The following is a 16,598-nucleotide window of genomic DNA, read 5'->3' as shown; positions in this document are numbered from 1 at the left end:
ATGCTGGAAGCAAACTTATTGATTGTAGCCTGTTGATGGTTTTAGCTTCCAGAAACCAGCAATGGACGAACGTCACTCAGGTGGCAACACTGCAAGATCTGTTTGCTATGAATGGTTCCTCGCCGCCGGTATTGGAACAATGGAAATTTTGAGAGGTGAAGATTTTAGTCACTAGTGGGCAGCAATGCTGGTTGCTCAATGCACAACAAAAGTGTGATGCTGCTTGTACGTTTTTGCCGTCATTTTTACGGCCCTGACGATCCGAAAGGGTACTAGTGACTTTAAGTAAGCGCAGCAAAAGCTCGGCACAGCGATCTTGAAAACCCGTCAGCACCAATTGAGAGCATTCAACGCCAACTAGACACGCTATGAGTAGTTTTACTACTAAGGTGCAAAACGTTGTTTAGAACGATCCAATGGCCTTATGACTGTTCTGTCAGGCATGAAGTTCAAACGAGGCCTGAGCGGAGTTCTACTTGTCTTCGTCCTACTCGGTACTCAGATGTCAAAATTTTTAACAGGGATATCCTAACGCTTTAGATTCACGTAAGACGAAAACATGGACGGCTTGCACATACAAAGTTAATTTATGAAGTGCTACCACATAGCGCTGATAGATCTCTCGGCTCAGTTGTCAACTTCCTGTCAATCACTTAGCCCAACTTCCAGTACGATGAAGAGTTTTGAGCGATTCCGCGTGGAGATGTCGGAGAGGAGTTCGTACGTGAGTTCCATCAAGCTCTCTCGCCCTGATACCTACGGAGTGCTCCATTCACCCCATGAAGAAGAAGGTCGATGCAGCAATGGCGGAGCTTTACGAGATGGCGGCGCTCCAAGACTTCTTTCAACAGAATCACTCGGTTTGTTGGCTCAATACGCTGCGGTTGGACTCATGATGGGGGCGCTACCAAGTGCAGTGACACCGTTCTTGAGCTACTATTTGAACATGGAAGGTCAGGCCACGACCTCAGCCCGTGCGTTGCTCGGTATCCCATGGTCTGTCAAGGTTTTCATCGGTATCCTTTCCGACTGCTTCCCTATCTGTGGCTTCCGTCGTCAACCATTCATGATCATCGGCTGGATGCTCTGCACGATCTGTCTCCTTGTGATGACTACATTCCCACTGGATAAGCCATACTTTCCCGAAGCTTCATGGAGGAAGATCAAGCCCAGTGACTATACTACTGAAGAAATCGCTGCGATTAACTACCACGCTCCGTCTACGGGAGGGAAATATATTGTCTTGATGATGTTATCGACGCTGGGTTATGTCATAGCTGACGTTGCAGCAGATGGTGTCGTGGTTGAATATGCTCAACGCGAGCCTATCGCGATACGAGGACGGACTCAGACTGCGATCTACACTGTGCGGAGTGTCTTCAGTATTTTCGGGAGTATCTTGGTGGGTTTTGGACTCAGTTCACCACCTTACGGAGGGGATTTCGACTTCGGTATCAGTTTTCCAGTATGTATGTTGATACTGGCAGTGTGCTGTGTGCCTGTGATCCCAATGACTTGGTATTTTGTCGCCGAGAAGCGGGTGGCTACACCGCAATTGAGCAAGTACATGGGGGTATTGTGGGATACGCTGCAGAGTCGTGCAGTCTACCAAGTCATCGCCTACAGCTTCTTCTCTGGAGTATTCGGTGGCATCAGCTACGTGGCTTCTGACCCAGTTACGATGTATTGGGCTCGAGCTACAAGCTTCAACATCTCAGTTTCTCAAATCATAGGATCAGGTGTGACGGCTATCACACTAGCGCTCATGGGACGCTACGGACTGGACTGGGACTGGCGTCACGTGATTGTCCTCACTACAATCGCTGTGGTCGCACTGGACTCAGTGTGTACGATGCTGACTACGTGGGATATCGTGCGTAACGAGTGGTTCTGGCTCGGGTTACCGATTGTGGAGACTGTGCCTTCAAGTGTGAACTTCATCGTCTCGAGCTTCGTGGTCGTCGAACTAGCGGACGAGGGCAACGAAGCTGCTATCTACGGTCTATTGACGACGGTGGGTAACCTCAGTAACCCGTTCTCGGCCACACTAACCAAGGCTATCAACGAACCGTTTGCTGTTAGCAACCGAGATATCCTCAACGACTCGCACTCTACACGTCGAGATGTCACGATAATAGTGCTCATTTCGTACACGAGCAAGCTGCTTTCTCTCCTGTTTCTTGTTTGGCTACCGAGACAGAAGGCGGAGACGCAAGTGCTCAAGCAGTGTGGCACCCGCAGCAAGCTGCTTGGTGGGATTACCATTGCGTACTGCTTATTCGCACTAACCTGGTCGCTGCTCATTAACTTGCTGGGTATTTTTGAGAGCACGAGATGTCTGAAGATTGTAGGAGGATGTTAGGTAAGAAATACTGCAACAGAACACTGTGACAGAGGGACGTTAACCAAATGGTTCAAGACATCAAATGCTGGGATTTCACCAGTGATCTAGTGCTTCGTTGTGCGATGACATGCAAACTCGAAATGATACAGTGGCTGCAGTTGCAGTACCCTGATCTATTTTGAAGTGGTAGCTAGTCTGGAGATTGTGAAATTTCAGAATATAAATCTTCAAGGTAGGTGCACTTCGAAAGCGATGAATTTTGCTGCACTGAATGCTCATTTAGAGGTCATTCAGCGGCGACACGAGATTAGAACACAGGACTGTACAACGAACGTATTGGACTACGCCGCAAGAAACAACCACTTAGCGGTCGTACAGTGTTTGCACACTAATCGAAGTGAAAAAGCAATAGGTGTTCTATCCGACTCCCTGAATATCTCACCACCGGATATGCTTCACAAAACGCTACACGAGGCCCTAACGCATATACGCCAACGGGAACTGCCAAGTACTATATAAGCAACCTCACACGGAACGACGTCTTCGACATCAAGAACAAAAGCAATCAGGCATTTCGAAGGATTCAACATGTATACATGGCACATCACCACTATAAAGGAAGTCGTACTCGTTCAGAATTTGAACAAGTTCTGTTGCAAAGAAACATTGCCAGTCTTGGGAAATGTTACCTGATTCCGTTTTTTCTTCATAAACGTTTCAGCTCAGTAGAACTGGAGCGCTTGGTCTTGTCACTGCCGACGAAATTCTCTACTTTTTGCTGCTGAGAGTTTTATGGAGGCTTGCGTTACATATTCACGCTCTAGGTTCTCAGCATTTTTTCCCCAGATATTAATTGCTGAGAGCTTTGCCGACGTTCTTCTTGTTGAGCACTTTTGCAATATTATTATTGTAGTTGACGACTGATGGCTTCGTTGTGACGAGACCTTTCAGGATTGACGCCCGTCCTCTTTCCTCCCTTGAAGACGAAGGTAGCGATGCCACCGTTCAGACGTCGCTGTATCGGCTGGGTTGTCATCATTACCAGTCTTTATACTGACCTCCGACTCTTGGATTGAAGTAGCACCGTTGGTGCAGCATACCTCGTATACAAACAGCACCAAAGCGAGATAAGCATGATACAAAGTTGCAGGTAAGCTATGAGGTTGACTAACGAGACTTGCGCAATTTAGGTGTTTAGTGGAACTTGTGCGTTGTGGAGGAAATCGTGTGTTTATAATAAATGCACTCCTACGAAAAAAAAACTGGGGACAGGAAGTTCACAAATGCTCAGTGAAAGTTTTGTCCTCGTGCATGCGTGGGTACACGAGGTTTAGACGATCCTTACTATAATAACAAGTTACTAACCAGTATGATAAATATCTTGTTGTGATACTACCATGCGAATCAAAAAGTGCTACGATTCCCGTAATATTGGTAAGTATATCAGTATCTAAATGCCAACCCTTGGACGTATACCCTTACAAAGCCGTGCTGGCGCTCTGGATTTTATTGGCGCTTTTCTATTTCAAGGAGTTTATAAGAATGGATACATCGACGTGGGAAAATGAAGTAAACCTCAGTTAATATGCATTTGCTCGCACTCTTTCTGCTCGAGAACTATCCACCAAGCTAGTTGGTTGATTATTTGTTGCTGTCGAAGCAATATGTAGCTCATTACGTTCGTTGCTAAAACTAATGCTTGGGCTATCACAATGCAAAATGAAGACATTTATCGCCGCAGAGAGAATTTGGCTATCTTTTCACGATAAAACTCGAAAATAGGATTGAAATTTCGCTGGAAGAGCTTCAAATTCTCGACAAGATTTCACGCGGTTTTCCACAATGTAACTTTTATTGCATGTTGCTCGATAGGACTCTGGATATAAAATCCAGTATTGGTAAGTATATCAGTAGTATCTAAATGCCAACACTTGGACGTATACCCTTACCGAGCTATTCAGGGGGTATAATTCTGGTGGGTACTTGCAAAACTGTCAGTTATCTGTACTTGAAGTTTGTGATACTAAATGAAGGATAACTTCCTCTGATAGAGGTGTACTGTAAATAAAAATGCATAGAAGTACTTGATTGCACAATCAAAAGAAGATTTTTTTTTGTTAGGAAACTGGAATTGTCCCAAGCTGGCCGTGTCATAGTACGGCATCGAGACAAACTTATCTTTTTTTAATATTTGCGCTTGCGAGGGTTGCCATAATGGTCCACGTACCATTTCACCACCTCGGGGTTCTTGTTTCCCAATCCAACATGGTAGACGGACGTATTAGACGAAAAATCCGACACCGTGTTGATAAATTCCAGTATGCCAATATAATCGCATCGAGCGGCGCGAATAGCAAAACTACTAAGTAGTTTCTGCTCCAAATGATAATAAAGCCATTTGACAGCCTCAGTGTGTCCGTGCGACACGGCGTTTTCGATCGCCTTGTTCCTCCAGTCCAATTTGTACGACGCATTTAAAAACTTCATAATCTTGAGGTGACCCCCAGCAGCAGCAGTAGTCATTGCGGCTCTCGTGCATCCTTCGCGTCGATTCTCTTGGAGCCATTTCACCATTTCAAAGTGCCCGTTTCTCGACGCCCCGTTCATCGCCGCCTTTGTGCACCCTTCCCTCCTATTTCCATGCAGAAACTTGACAACTTCCAGATGATTGTTCTCTGCTGCTGTGTCCATGGCCTTTTTGGTACAGCCTTCACGTCGTTTTTCATGCAAATATCTTACAATGCCCAGATGTCCATTGGCTGCTGCCGTGTCCATTGTATCTTTCGACCAACTTCCTTTACCGCTAAGATGTAACCATGATACAAGCTTTAGGACACCAGAGGATGCTAGTGTGTTTGCGAAGTGTTTTGGCAGCGCTAATTCAAAGTTTTCATGCAACCATCTCACGCAGTACACCCGTCCATGTCTGTCTGCGTTTTCCATCGCTTGTGGAGTGCATCCCTCGCTTCGATTAGCCTGTAGCCATTGTAGGACGTCCAAGTGGCCATGTCTTGCAGCTTCGTCCATAGCGTGAATTGTACATCCTTCTGTACTGTGGTCGTGTAGCCATTGCACAATATCTAAATAACCGTTTTTCGCTGCTAAGTCCATGTCGCTCGAAGTGCAGACTGTTTGGGGAATGGTATGGAGAAATTTGACAATTTCCAATTTTCCGTGTTCCACCGCCGTATTCATCACATTGTTCGAGAAAAATTCTGGATAATTCGCATGAAGCCACTGCAGTATTTCAAGTTTCCCTTTCCTCGCAGCGTAGAATACCAAATAGTCAGCGAAATCCCAGCACTTTGTATCGTGAACCCACTGCATGAGCTCGATGGATTCCAATGTTAGATATGGTTTGTCCATGATTTTTTCAGGCTTCAGATTGTATATAAAAATGGCAGTATCGAGGTGATTTCCTTCGATTGCACTTTGCAACGATCTTCCTAATGATTTCTCGTCCCATTTCGTGTGTTTCACCAGCCATTTGAGCAGTTTAAGATGACCGCCTTGAGCCGCGTAGCGCAGATTCCGGACGGTATCAGGGAAGAGCTTCACAACCCAGCGGACTACATCGCCACGACCCTTTAGTGATGCGCTGCTGAAAATATTATCTGCACTGTCTGGGGACTGCTTGAACAGTAGAGGTTTGCATTTACATAGCCACTTCAGCATTGGTAGCTCTGCAACATCGATAATACAAGAAACTGCTTCGTAATCCAGAGCACCGGGGTATCGGTCGTATAGCTGCTGCATAGCATCCAATCCACCTTCATCCGATGTCATTGCCCGAGGGATTAGCTGCATTGCGTATCGATACTGGCGCAATTTCTCATGGTGAACCAAGTTCAAACTCTCATCCACCGCGTTTAGTACCCGGGTGAACAAATGCGACTTCCTCTCTTCCAGAACGTCGACAAGCGCTTGTTCAGAGATATTCTCAGTGAACATTTGGATGAGATGCACGATATGTGGTATCACTCTCGACCCGAAACCATGACGACACACGACGATAACGCTCGTGAGGGTAAAATTCTCTTCACTCTCTGTCATTGGGAAACTAGGCGAGTGAGAGGACTCGAGTTATTCGAATGTCCTTGATTGATAGAACTCGACTAATCCACCACACCCAAAATACAATATTTTACCGAAAGGTTCTGACTGCATCAAAGTTTCATTGGGGGCATTTAACGGCATCGCCAAGAAGGACTGTTGGTTGTATATAAGAAAAATGAAAAACAAATATCTGTATCTGGTTCTGTCACAGCTATCTTTGAATCCAGACGGGCGGAGAATACCCAGCACTTTAATTGCTGAGGCCGCTTCTGGAGTCATTGCTGCAACTAATACTTTACGCCACATTGGTTTTGAGATCACAAAGTTAAAAGGAAAAGCCGTGTCGAAAATTACATTAAACCCAAACCACAGCGTAGCCATACTGAAAAAATTGAAGCAGCAATGTAATATCTAACGGTACTTGCTTACAGCTATTAAACGCATCCCTTGTTTACCGAAGCTGGTTGTGTCGAGATCTGCTTGTTCTGCGACGGCAGAAACAAATGTCCTCAGCATCCTACCTCAAGCGCTTTTGTGAGTTACCATAGTGGTCCTCGTACCATTTCATCACTTCGAAATTGATTCTTATTTCGCGACTAGCAAAGAAGACAGACTCGTCGCTACATTGAGCTGAAGCCGTGGCCACAAATCCAGGGATGCCAATAAGATCATTGCGATCAGCACGAGCAGCAAGCGTACTAAGGTCGTTCTCTGGTGCCGCATCCATTGCCCTCTTGGTATCCTCGCGTCGACTGTCGTGCAGAACTTCACCACTTCCAGATAATTGTTTTTCTTTGCTGTATCCATTGCATTTTTGGTATAACCCTCGTGTCGACTTCCATCCAGAAACTTTACGACGTCGAGATGTCCGCGACCGCGTCCATCGTGACTTTTGACCACTTTTCCTTTATCACTAAAATGTAGCCAGGATAGTAGTATCAAACGACCAGAAGAAGCTGATCTGTCTGCATAATAATCTGAGATTTAGGTTATCATGCAGCCACTTCTTCATATGTATGTCACCAAATTTCATTGCTCGGAGAGTGCGTCCATCGCTTCAGTAAGCATTTAAGCCTTTTTGACATATTCCAATGACCATGTCTTGCAGCTTCGTCCATAGCATTAGTCGTGCATCCCTCGGTTCTGTTGTCATGTAGCCATTTCACAAGCTCAAAATGTCTATTTTTCGCTGCTAAGTCCATGACCTTCGAAATGCAGACTGTTTGGGGAATGGTATGGAAAACTTATACAATCTGCAGATTCCCATATTCCGCTTCAGCATCCATAGCAGTTGTTGTAAACAACTGCCATGGATGCTAGGATAATTCACGTACAGCCACTGCAACATTTCGAGATTGCTTGACGAGTCAGCAGAATACATCACAGAGCTGGTGAAATCCTAAAAGTGTTGGATCATGAACCCACTGCATCATTTCTAGGGATCGGATTCGTAGATACGACGTGATCTTGGATCTTACAGACATCAGATTGTACAGGAATTTGGCGACATCAAGATGATTTCTCTCAAAAGCACAATGCAATGCGCTTTTTATGGTGCCTTCATTCTAGTTTGCATATCTTGTCAGCCACTTGAGAAGGCCAGTTTCAGCGGCGCAGGTAAGATTCCACTTATATAGTATCCGGTAGCAACTTCGCCAGCAGCGAACTACATCGCATCAACCTTTTTCTGAGGCCAATCTGAACACTCTGCTCTCCCAGTGGGGAACTCTCTGAGCAGTAGAGGTTTGCATTTATGTAGCTATTCCAGCATCGGTATCTCCGCGGTATCAGTAAACTGCCTCAGAATCCAGAACATCCGGATATCGCTCACAAGTTACTACATTGCCTCCACCCCAGCCTCATCCATTTTTGAAGGTATGAAGCGCATGGCATATCGATACTGACGCAATTTTTTGTCTCGTAGTAAAGCCTGTTTGAACTCTGATCAACCGCCTGGAGTATGCAAGTAAATAATGAGACTTTTCCCTCCTCGAGTACAGTCAACAGTGTTTGTTGTGAGATGTTCTCCGTGAACTTTTGGATAAGATGGACGACATCCGGCAGTCTCGATCCAAAGCAGTGGCGACACACGACGACCACGCTCGTAAGGATAAAATGCTCTTTGTTTCTTGAAAACTTATTGACTTTCTTTGAATGACTGAATTTGACGTCCATTGCATAAAATGGCTACATTCGTTTCCTATGTATTATCATAATTTACATTCAATCATGCGCTTGAGCAGTGTTGAAGTTCGAGCTCCCCCGCTTACTCAACATCTATATGCGGATAAACTCACAAAATCGTACTTAAGGACTGTATATTCATGTTGAATGCGAACAAGCACTTTCACTTTGGAGAACAAGACGTTCAAGCTCTTCAAGACGCTCTTAAACGCGTATGTAGCCATCTTCATTCGTATCCTCTGCTCCTCACTAACCGTCTCCTCCAGACGATGCCTCTCTCTCCTGCGGACCAAGTGGCGTATCTGCGCTCGCTCCCGTCAATCCGCGACGGCTGCCACCGCGTCTTGGCCCTCGGCAAGCAAGACAAGCTGCCCCACTTCTCGGTGGTCGAGAGCAAAGTCCCCGCCTTAGCTGACTACGTCATCAACGTCTTTCGCCAGTCGTATCCAACGCCCAACGAGGCGAATGTCCCGTTCCACTCGCGCTGGCGCCACTTTGAGACTGGCAACCCGCAGCGAGTGGAGAAGATGACGGCAACTTGGAGCTGCGACAAGTTGGAGAAGGCGCGTCGACTATTGGACTTGGCGCTCGTCAGCGTCCTGTTGGATGCGGGGGCCGGACCCACGTGGAAGTATAAGGAACCAGGTACTGAGGACTTCTACAGCCGCAGTGAAGGGCTGGGCATCGCCAGTTTCCACATGTTCCTAGCCGGGAACTTCTCTTCAGACCCGGAGAACGATCCACACCGAGTGGATGCAGCAGCGTTGGCGAACTTGGCTGATGAAGCCATTTCGAAGGCTTTCCAAGTGGTAGGAGATGGCTACATTGTTGATTTTTGATTTGTTGTTTATTATTACTTTTATTTTGTAGACGGAGGAAAACCCGTTGGTGGGGTGTGCTGGGAGGACGGATCTGCTTAAGGTAGTTATTATTTATTGTTTAAGTAGTGTGGGTGATTCTGATAAAAAAGAAATTCTTCTATTGCAGGGTTTGGGGAAGAGTATTGCGAATTATCCAGAGTTCTTTAAGGGAGCAGACGGATCCATTCGACCGGGGAATATGGTCGACTATCTGACGAAGCACCAGAACTCAAGTGGTGAGGTGTCGATTACCGATTTGTGGAAGGTTGTGCTGTATGGGTTGCAGGACATTTGGCCGGCGAGTCGAACTCAAATTGACGGCCAGAATATGGGAGATGTGTGGGAATTGTCGTACGTGGATGACTTGGTTTAAAAAATGAGGTTAACCTCAGTAGTGACAGGTTTATTTGTGATGTTATCGCAGATATTTGCCGGAACACGAGAAGGCCGGAAAGTTTGTGAGCTTCCACAAGCTGTCGCAATGGCTGACGTACTCGCTAATGGAGCCACTCCAAGACGCGGGCTTTAAGATCACAGACCTCAAACTGATGACAGGCCTGCCGGAGTATCGCAATGGAGGGCTCTTGGTAGACTTTGGTGTGCTGGTACCCAAGTCAGCGAGTATTCTTACCGACGAGTTCGATCCGAGTACTGAAGTGATCATCGAGTGGCGAGCGCTCACTGTGGCAATCCTGGACGAATTGCACAAAGTGATCCTTGAACGCCTCAACTTTACGGCAGATTTCTTCCCACTCGTCAAGGTATTTTATTGCTATATTTCTAGTGTTTACTTAGTGTAAATTAATTGTGTCTGCTTTGACTGCTTCAAGATGCTGGAAGGAGGGAGCTGGAAGGCGGGGCGTGTTATCGCCAAGGAGAAAAGGGCCGACGGTGGCCCGCCGATCAAAATTAAGAGTGACGGCACTGTCTTTTAGACAGCAGACAAAGAGAAGCACTCTCTACGATAAAAATTTGGAAAAGGGTGTTTTTGGAGATAAGCTCTAAGATGGCTACAGTAGTGATGTAGTCATTTTATTATCTTACGATGTATGAAGTGAGTCGAAATCGGCCTGAATCTCCTGACTGCTTTTCCCTGACGTCTCCGGTACGAGCTTAAGTGCTAACAGGTAGAAAACCACAAGAAGCACCACAAATGGCAGATACGCGTAGTCATCCAAAGCGTCCGAAATGTATGAGTACGCGACCCCAACGACCAAGTTGCACAGCCAGTTGATACCGATGCAAAGCGACGAGCAGCTTGCACGAATAGAATCTGGGAACAAATCGGCAGTCACGACCCGACCCACACAAGCGGACCCAGAGTCGCTTCGAATGCGATCACATACAAAGCCGTAAAGATAATCGACAGCGCCGACACGTCCACGAGGAAGGCGATGGTCATACACACAGCCATGACGCACATACTCGCGATACCCCACAAGATCATCTGACGGTTGCCAAAGCGGACAGCTAGTGCACCAGCCGCGAAACCAGGGAAGACGTTGATAAAATCGATGATAAGAGTTCCAATGCGCGAATCTGAAATACCAGCATCCGCGAAAATGCTACTGGAATAGTAACATACGGCATTGATACCGGAGAGCTGCTGAGCGCACGACAGTAGAATAGCCGTGGATAGTTGTAGACGGTAGCGTGGAGAGAATAGAGATTCGTTCACTTCAAACTCGTTGGCCTCAGCTAGTTCGGACTGATTGGCTTTGGTCGAAGACTCCAACCAGTTCAGAGCGATTTGCACGTTCTCCTCTCCATAGACCTGGGCAATAATATCCATAGCCTCAGCACGACGGTTCTTCATGAGCAACCACGCAGGGCTCTCTACACACATTTTGGGAGCTAACACGAGGAATAGTGCATAGTGCAGCCAGAATGATCGGGAATCCGGCGAGGTAGCGCCAGCCACTGCTGGTATTGGCGAAGAAGAAGGCGATAGCAGGTAGAAGAATACCCATTGTCACTGAGATCTGGAGACCCAGACCCAGAATATTGCGAAGGTGGGGTGGAGATAGCTCGTTAATGTACGAGCCCAGAGTACCGGTGGCGACACCCGAAGCAATACCCGAGATCACGCGCCCGACAGCGAACGCCCAAATGTTGGAGACCGCAGCTTGAATCACAGCACCGACGCTCATAAAGCCGCAGTTCACGAACAGGAGCTTCTTACGACCCCAGAGATCGCTGAAATGGCCACAGAAAAGCGGCCCGATCATGCCACCGAAAATCCACGCATTCACAGCGAATGTCCACTCCACTCTCGAGTGGCCGGGAAACATGAGGCACATTCCCTCGACCAGGGGCCGCGCATTGCACTGGTCGATGCCGTTATACTGCGTGAGGTTTGTTTGCGATGTCGACCAACCACTTTGTAATGGTTGGAGCAGAGCGACAAGCACGCTCGTGTAGAGGATCAAATTGGGTTTGATATTGCGCTCGGCTTCTTTGTTGAACTCGAAAGAGACCGAGTTGACGGACTTGGGAGTGGAGATTTCGGTGTAGATCTCATCCGTTGTAGTCCGATCTGGTGTCCCTGCTTGCTCCTCGCCTGGCATTATCTTGTGATTCAAGTCTTGAAGAAGTAAAATGGAAAGTGGACAAAGTTTGCAGACGGACATTTAGCATGAGTGAATGAAACGATGCTGTAAACTCTGGCGGTTGATGATCAGGTATGGCGCACAATCCTTTTAAGTGACATCTCAAAGTGAACAAATAGGATACGTTTTTACGTTCTCTCAATAATGCCCGATTCGATCTTTGTTGACGGGAACGTTTCGTCAGATCGACGACTACCGGATAGAGCAGACCTCCTTAAAATTAGGTGCATTACGAATTTAAATAAAATATGCTAAATTGTGGACATTCTCATTTTTATTTTGCTCAAATTATGACCTTCTTTACTTTGTGGCTGTATTAATACTTGCACTACATTGCCTGGGGTACATATCCGCCAACAAATGATGGGACGTGATGGATACGATTCCCACAATTATGTCGGTCTTGGATATTCTACGCATATGCGAGCTGGAGGGCTGGCAGGGAGGATGTGAATTGTTACCGCTAGGCTGCGCTGCATCATTAGGTGTAAATTCAACGTGCATGTAACTTAGTTACGGTAGACACGATCCGGTCGTTCGATGTGGTGTAGAAGTGTGGTCCACATTTGCGCTCACCCAAAATTGCGGAGAAGTGTTTTGTGCATCTTATTTTTCCCGTTTGTGTATTTTGGGACGGCCCCAATGCTCGATTTGTATCAAAGTTTGTTGGGTGTCGATTTTTGTTTACGGGCCCGTAGTTTTGCATAACACATCTCTACATCATATCTGAGGGCGATTGATAGCGGCCTGAAGGATTCTACGAGCTCACAGTGCGTTTTTCGATCCAGCTCACCGGAGTGTAAGTGGTAGAAGACAATCCGAGTTTTTAGAATGTTTGAACATACTATAAGTGGCGAAGTGTCTAATTCAGACCAACAACGACGGCCACCTTGATGAATGGTTTGCGCTAGTCTACGGTAGGAGTGGGCGGTTAATCTTTCTCTAGTGTGAAACAGCTGCAGGAGTCCGCAAACGGTTATGTACTATGGATGGAGTGGCTAAAATATCGGTTCCACCCAATATGGGCTCATAGTTCATAATGGAGGAATCCCGTAAGCCTTGGTGTACACCAGAAAATAACATTGTATTAATGGAGACCAACACCCCCAGATGTATTGTACATGCATTGTACAATAGTAAAGCATTTTGGATACAAGAGCACTTGTGAATGCAAAGGCAAAGGACACAACATGCAACACGGATGCATTGAAATCGCAACCCTGATCCTTACACTTGCATTTGTATTGACCGCTATGGGAATCATCCATTTTTCTATGTTTCATTCATAATGACCATACCATTGGTTTTTACTGACCCTGTGGCTACTGGGTACTAAGTAGAGCGATTGCGTCGGCAAGTACACAAGGAATGTGTAAACAGGTCCCGAAAAGTCGATATCCTTGTCAGAAGGTTGGCACTGGAAACCGGCGAGTTTCTCTATAAATAAATGAATATTAGTTTTAGAGTAGGCATGATCTGCGTAGTCGCACGAGCTTTGGAATAAGTTAATCTCGTTTTCCCTTCAGCTACCTAAAAGATCCAAGAATTGAATCTTGAAGCCATTCTAAAGTTAAAATCCAGAGTGAAACAAGGCATTGTCATACAAGGGACTCGACTCGCTCGTTAACTAGAAAACAAAATGATTTGATTGGAGAGAGATTTTAAATTGACCTATTGGTTTAGTCAAGCATTTCTTTGTTTTATCGCAAGGCTTTATTATTTAACAGATACTGTGGAGATTTACTCGAGCGAAAAACAGAAGCCAGGAGCGACAAATTGTTTCGCTAATAGATGTCAAGAAGTCGTCATTTCGCACCATAACTGCAAAAATATATAATTACTTCAAAATTTAGTTCTAGTATAGCCTCCTTGAGAACTGGGCAAATCGAAACCAATGCCGAAATATGAACTATTCAGTAGCTTGTTGATACATCCTATCATGACCATATCCTGGTAATAAAACTGCACCAAAGGTTCCAAAAGGCAAAAGGTCGCTGCTATCTTTGATGCCTATGCGGATTACAGTTACTAGTATATTGTACGATCGGATTACAATAGAACTAATCTACTTCCAGGTAGTCATGATTTTGCCACCTCGAGATATATTAGAAACGGGTTAATAATGTTATCCTGTAGCTTTAGTTGGAAGAGTACTCCCCGATATCAAAAACAGATAAAAAGCACGCACGCGTAACCTCATTTCCTTGCTATAGATAATCACTTCTCGAGTTGAATGAGTTCAAGATGGCCGTGGCGCGTGCTAACTCGATCACTAAGGTTATTTAGGCTACCTTACTCATGGTAATAGCGGCGACAGGCGAACACATAATCGAGAAATTGACGTCATCAACTAGATACAAGTAGTACTAGTATTTCTTTGGTGGAAACGTGGCATTTTCAGGTTTATCGGCTTCGGTCATGGAGCTACGATAAAATAGCCAAAAAAATGTACATGATCCAAGTTTTAGAGGAAACATCTCTAGCAGAGGTAGAGTACTTGATCATATGTCCATATACTGATATCGTTACCAGAGCAAGAAGTGTCATCGAAGCATTAACCACATCATCCATGCGCTAAATTCAACCTCTGTTACCATAGAGGTTGCCGTGAACGCGATACCACTCCGTCGAAAACCTCTCCGCAATGTCATCAAGCCCTATAAGCTTAGAGTCAGCAACACCTTTTTTGCGTAAGTATTTCAGAGCGTCTTTCAGTAAGTCGGGACCGCCTTTTTTCGACATCTTCGGGAAATTATTCTCATTCCTGGCTTTCGTGAACAAGTCGAGGAGGCGCTTCTCCTTGCTGAATATCTTCACAACATAGTTCCCCATTTCTTTGACGCCTCGTTCTTCATTGTCCAAACCGTCATCTTGGCGCGTTCTCAGAAAGCGGAAACTGTCACGCTGACGATTCTCGACAAATCTGGGCCCAAACTGCACCAAATCGGTTAGCGTCGAAGCTTTCGCTGCCAGCACAGCGCTATTGACCACAAGAAGGGAAACAAGTGCCACTACGAGGGTGATGCACACGCGCATGAGTAGATATGTTTGATTCTACCGGAAATATTGATGAGTGAGAACCCGTTGTGGTGTGAGCTTCCCACGACTTGTGGGCCACAAGTACGTGCCCCCCGACTAGTATTATGTACCAAACAGAGCAGATCCTCCCTTTAGATCATACAAAGTATCTGGTACGGAATCCGTACATTTGCTAGGTACACCAGTGGGGTAAACACTACTTCCTTCGTTCACAAAAATTAGGGACATTTCAGAATGATGGTCAAATCGTCAAGGCATTTTGCCCATATTAAATCCGCCTCCCAGCAGCAGGTCACGGATCATTTTGTCGAGATTATCGCGATCATGCCCTCTGCGCTAGATCTCACATTGTATTGACTAGATACAATATTATCTAATCCACCGATCTTGTAGCGTTTCCAGACCCTGTCCATAAGTGCATATTTACCGATAATACACCTGCAGCCATCACCTTTGCTACATGAGGCTGTTCTCCTTCCATACTGATACTGACACTGCAGTAAGGTGGAACTTCATGTCTTAGCATATGAGCTATTCGAGTGCATGCTTTGGGTGCCGTAGCTACAGTTGCGCGGGCGTGGCGGGTCGAAGATAATGGGGATAGCTGACAGGAGGGTCTTGTGGGACCGACCCTGACGCGAATATGCAGTCATTCGGCGAAACAAAATGGTATGTACGGAATGTCCACGGTTTAAAGCTTTTAATTGGATCAATCCAGACGCAAATCGGATAAGTATTAGTTAATCTACTGTGATTTTTGTCCAAATGTCCCTGATTTTTTTGTGAACGGAGGAAGTACATGATACTATGCACACCTCCCGACGTAGGCGTGGACCAAACAACGCTCGATAAGGGCAATAGTGCACCCTTATTACGTTGCGAAAAATTCGCAATGTGCAAACCGAATCTCGCGCAATTTACATACGGCTTATATATCTGGCAAAGAAATATTTTCATTGAGTTACAAAGGATGTATTATGAATCATTCTTTGCTAATAGTTTGACTTCATTTCATTGTACAATTCGTTTGTTAACAGCTTTACTTGATTTCAGTAGGTAAACATCGATTTTTTTTAAATTTAGCAAGTCCTGATTTTGTCCTTCGGTTTGTCCAAACAAAACCGTCCTACGCATTAATGCCAAAATTTCCATAATACAATTGGCTACGATTCCATTATGGTATCTTGGCATTATCAGGTAGGACATGGTAAACGTCCTAGTGTACTAATTGGCTCCGTTTATATGCACAATACAGTTCATTGAATAAGGGAACTATAGAGAAAGAGATAATAGGAGTATTAACCCCCTTGTCCTACGTAGCTGCCTAGTGTACGCCTAGTGTACGCAGAACGACTATATAACTTATATCTTCTGTCTTTCTACCTCCAACCATGGAGACCGATGTTGCTCGTGCCGCAGCCCGTTGGCTCTAACCTTTGACAATCAACGGGGCACAACGAGGCAGGTGTCTTGGAACTGTTGACCACGTCTGGGAAGTCTGGCGCT

The 16,598-nt window shown here is 45.7% G+C and overlaps 6 protein-coding genes across 7 annotated transcripts; 2 read left to right on the top strand and 4 right to left on the bottom strand.

The window, feature by feature from the left end:
* Positions 1 to 322: 322 nt before the first annotated feature.
* Positions 323 to 2,483, top strand: PPTG_09769 (hypothetical protein). Its single transcript, XM_008905558.1, has one exon. It carries the CDS (start codon positions 590 to 592, stop codon positions 2,360 to 2,362), a length of 1,773 nt encoding a protein of 590 aa, XP_008903806.1. The 5' UTR covers positions 323 to 589; the 3' UTR covers positions 2,363 to 2,483.
* A 2,045-nt stretch (positions 2,484 to 4,528) lies between these two features.
* Positions 4,529 to 6,397, bottom strand: PPTG_09768 (hypothetical protein; the record flags this gene model as incomplete). Its single annotated transcript, XM_008905557.1, has 1 exon — positions 4,529 to 6,397. One exon carries the CDS (start codon positions 6,395 to 6,397, stop codon positions 4,529 to 4,531), a length of 1,869 nt encoding a protein of 622 aa, XP_008903805.1.
* A 520-nt stretch (positions 6,398 to 6,917) lies between these two features.
* On the bottom strand, positions 6,918 to 7,127 carry PPTG_22670 (hypothetical protein; the record flags this gene model as incomplete). Its single annotated transcript, XM_008905791.1, has 1 exon — positions 6,918 to 7,127. The coding sequence occupies one exon, from the start codon at positions 7,125 to 7,127 to the stop codon at positions 6,918 to 6,920; it is 210 nt and encodes a 69-aa protein (XP_008904039.1).
* A 1,559-nt stretch (positions 7,128 to 8,686) lies between these two features.
* Positions 8,687 to 11,128, top strand: PPTG_09767. Of its 2 annotated transcripts, XM_008905556.1 has the most exons (6): positions 8,687 to 8,796; positions 8,851 to 9,393; positions 9,455 to 9,505; positions 9,572 to 9,795; positions 9,869 to 10,205; positions 10,275 to 11,128. In XM_008905556.1, exons 1-6 carry the CDS (start codon positions 8,725 to 8,727, stop codon positions 10,377 to 10,379), a joined length of 1,332 nt encoding a protein of 443 aa, XP_008903804.1. In that variant the 5' UTR covers positions 8,687 to 8,724; the 3' UTR covers positions 10,380 to 11,128. The 2 variants fall into 2 exon arrangements, with proteins under 2 accessions (XP_008903804.1, XP_008903803.1); XM_008905555.1 differs by having other exon boundaries at positions 8,687 to 9,393.
* On the bottom strand, positions 10,483 to 12,011 carry PPTG_09766 (hypothetical protein; the record flags this gene model as incomplete). The annotated part of the gene is made up of 3 exons (XM_008905554.1): positions 10,483 to 10,717; positions 10,762 to 11,218; positions 11,289 to 12,011. The coding sequence occupies 3 exons, from the start codon at positions 12,009 to 12,011 to the stop codon at positions 10,485 to 10,487; spliced, it is 1,413 nt and encodes a 470-aa protein (XP_008903802.1). The 3' UTR covers positions 10,483 to 10,484.
* Positions 12,012 to 14,633: 2,622 nt separating this feature from the next.
* PPTG_09765 (hypothetical protein) lies at positions 14,634 to 15,089 on the bottom strand (the record flags this gene model as incomplete). The annotated part of the gene is made up of 1 exon (XM_008905553.1): positions 14,634 to 15,089. The coding sequence occupies one exon, from the start codon at positions 15,087 to 15,089 to the stop codon at positions 14,634 to 14,636; it is 456 nt and encodes a 151-aa protein (XP_008903801.1).
* Positions 15,090 to 16,598: the final 1,509 nt, after the last annotated feature.

This window comes from Phytophthora parasitica (assembly GCF_000247585.1).
Source record: "Phytophthora parasitica INRA-310 unplaced genomic scaffold supercont2.21, whole genome shotgun sequence".
Taxonomy (NCBI): Eukaryota; Oomycota; class Peronosporomycetes; order Peronosporales; family Peronosporaceae; genus Phytophthora; species Phytophthora nicotianae.
The sequence above is the reverse complement of the archived record's forward strand: the minus strand, read 5'-3'. Positions and strand labels throughout refer to the sequence as shown.

What these genes read in the sequence shown, in the direction of transcription:
- PPTG_09769 (XM_008905558.1), top strand. Translation starts at nt 590, where the DNA reads ATGAAGTGCTACCACATAGCGCTGATAGATCTCTCGGCTCAGTTGTCA.
- PPTG_09767 (XM_008905555.1), top strand. Translation starts at nt 8,725, where the DNA reads ATGTTGAATGCGAACAAGCACTTTCACTTTGGAGAACAAGACGTTCAA. An exon ending in TTTCGAAGGCTTTCCAAGTG is followed by an intron (nt 9,394 to 9,454) that starts GTAGGAGATGGC and finishes TTTATTTTGTAG; the next exon opens with ACGGAGGAAAACCCGTTGGT. An exon ending in GGAGGACGGATCTGCTTAAG is followed by an intron (nt 9,506 to 9,571) that starts GTAGTTATTATT and finishes CTTCTATTGCAG; the next exon opens with GGTTTGGGGAAGAGTATTGC.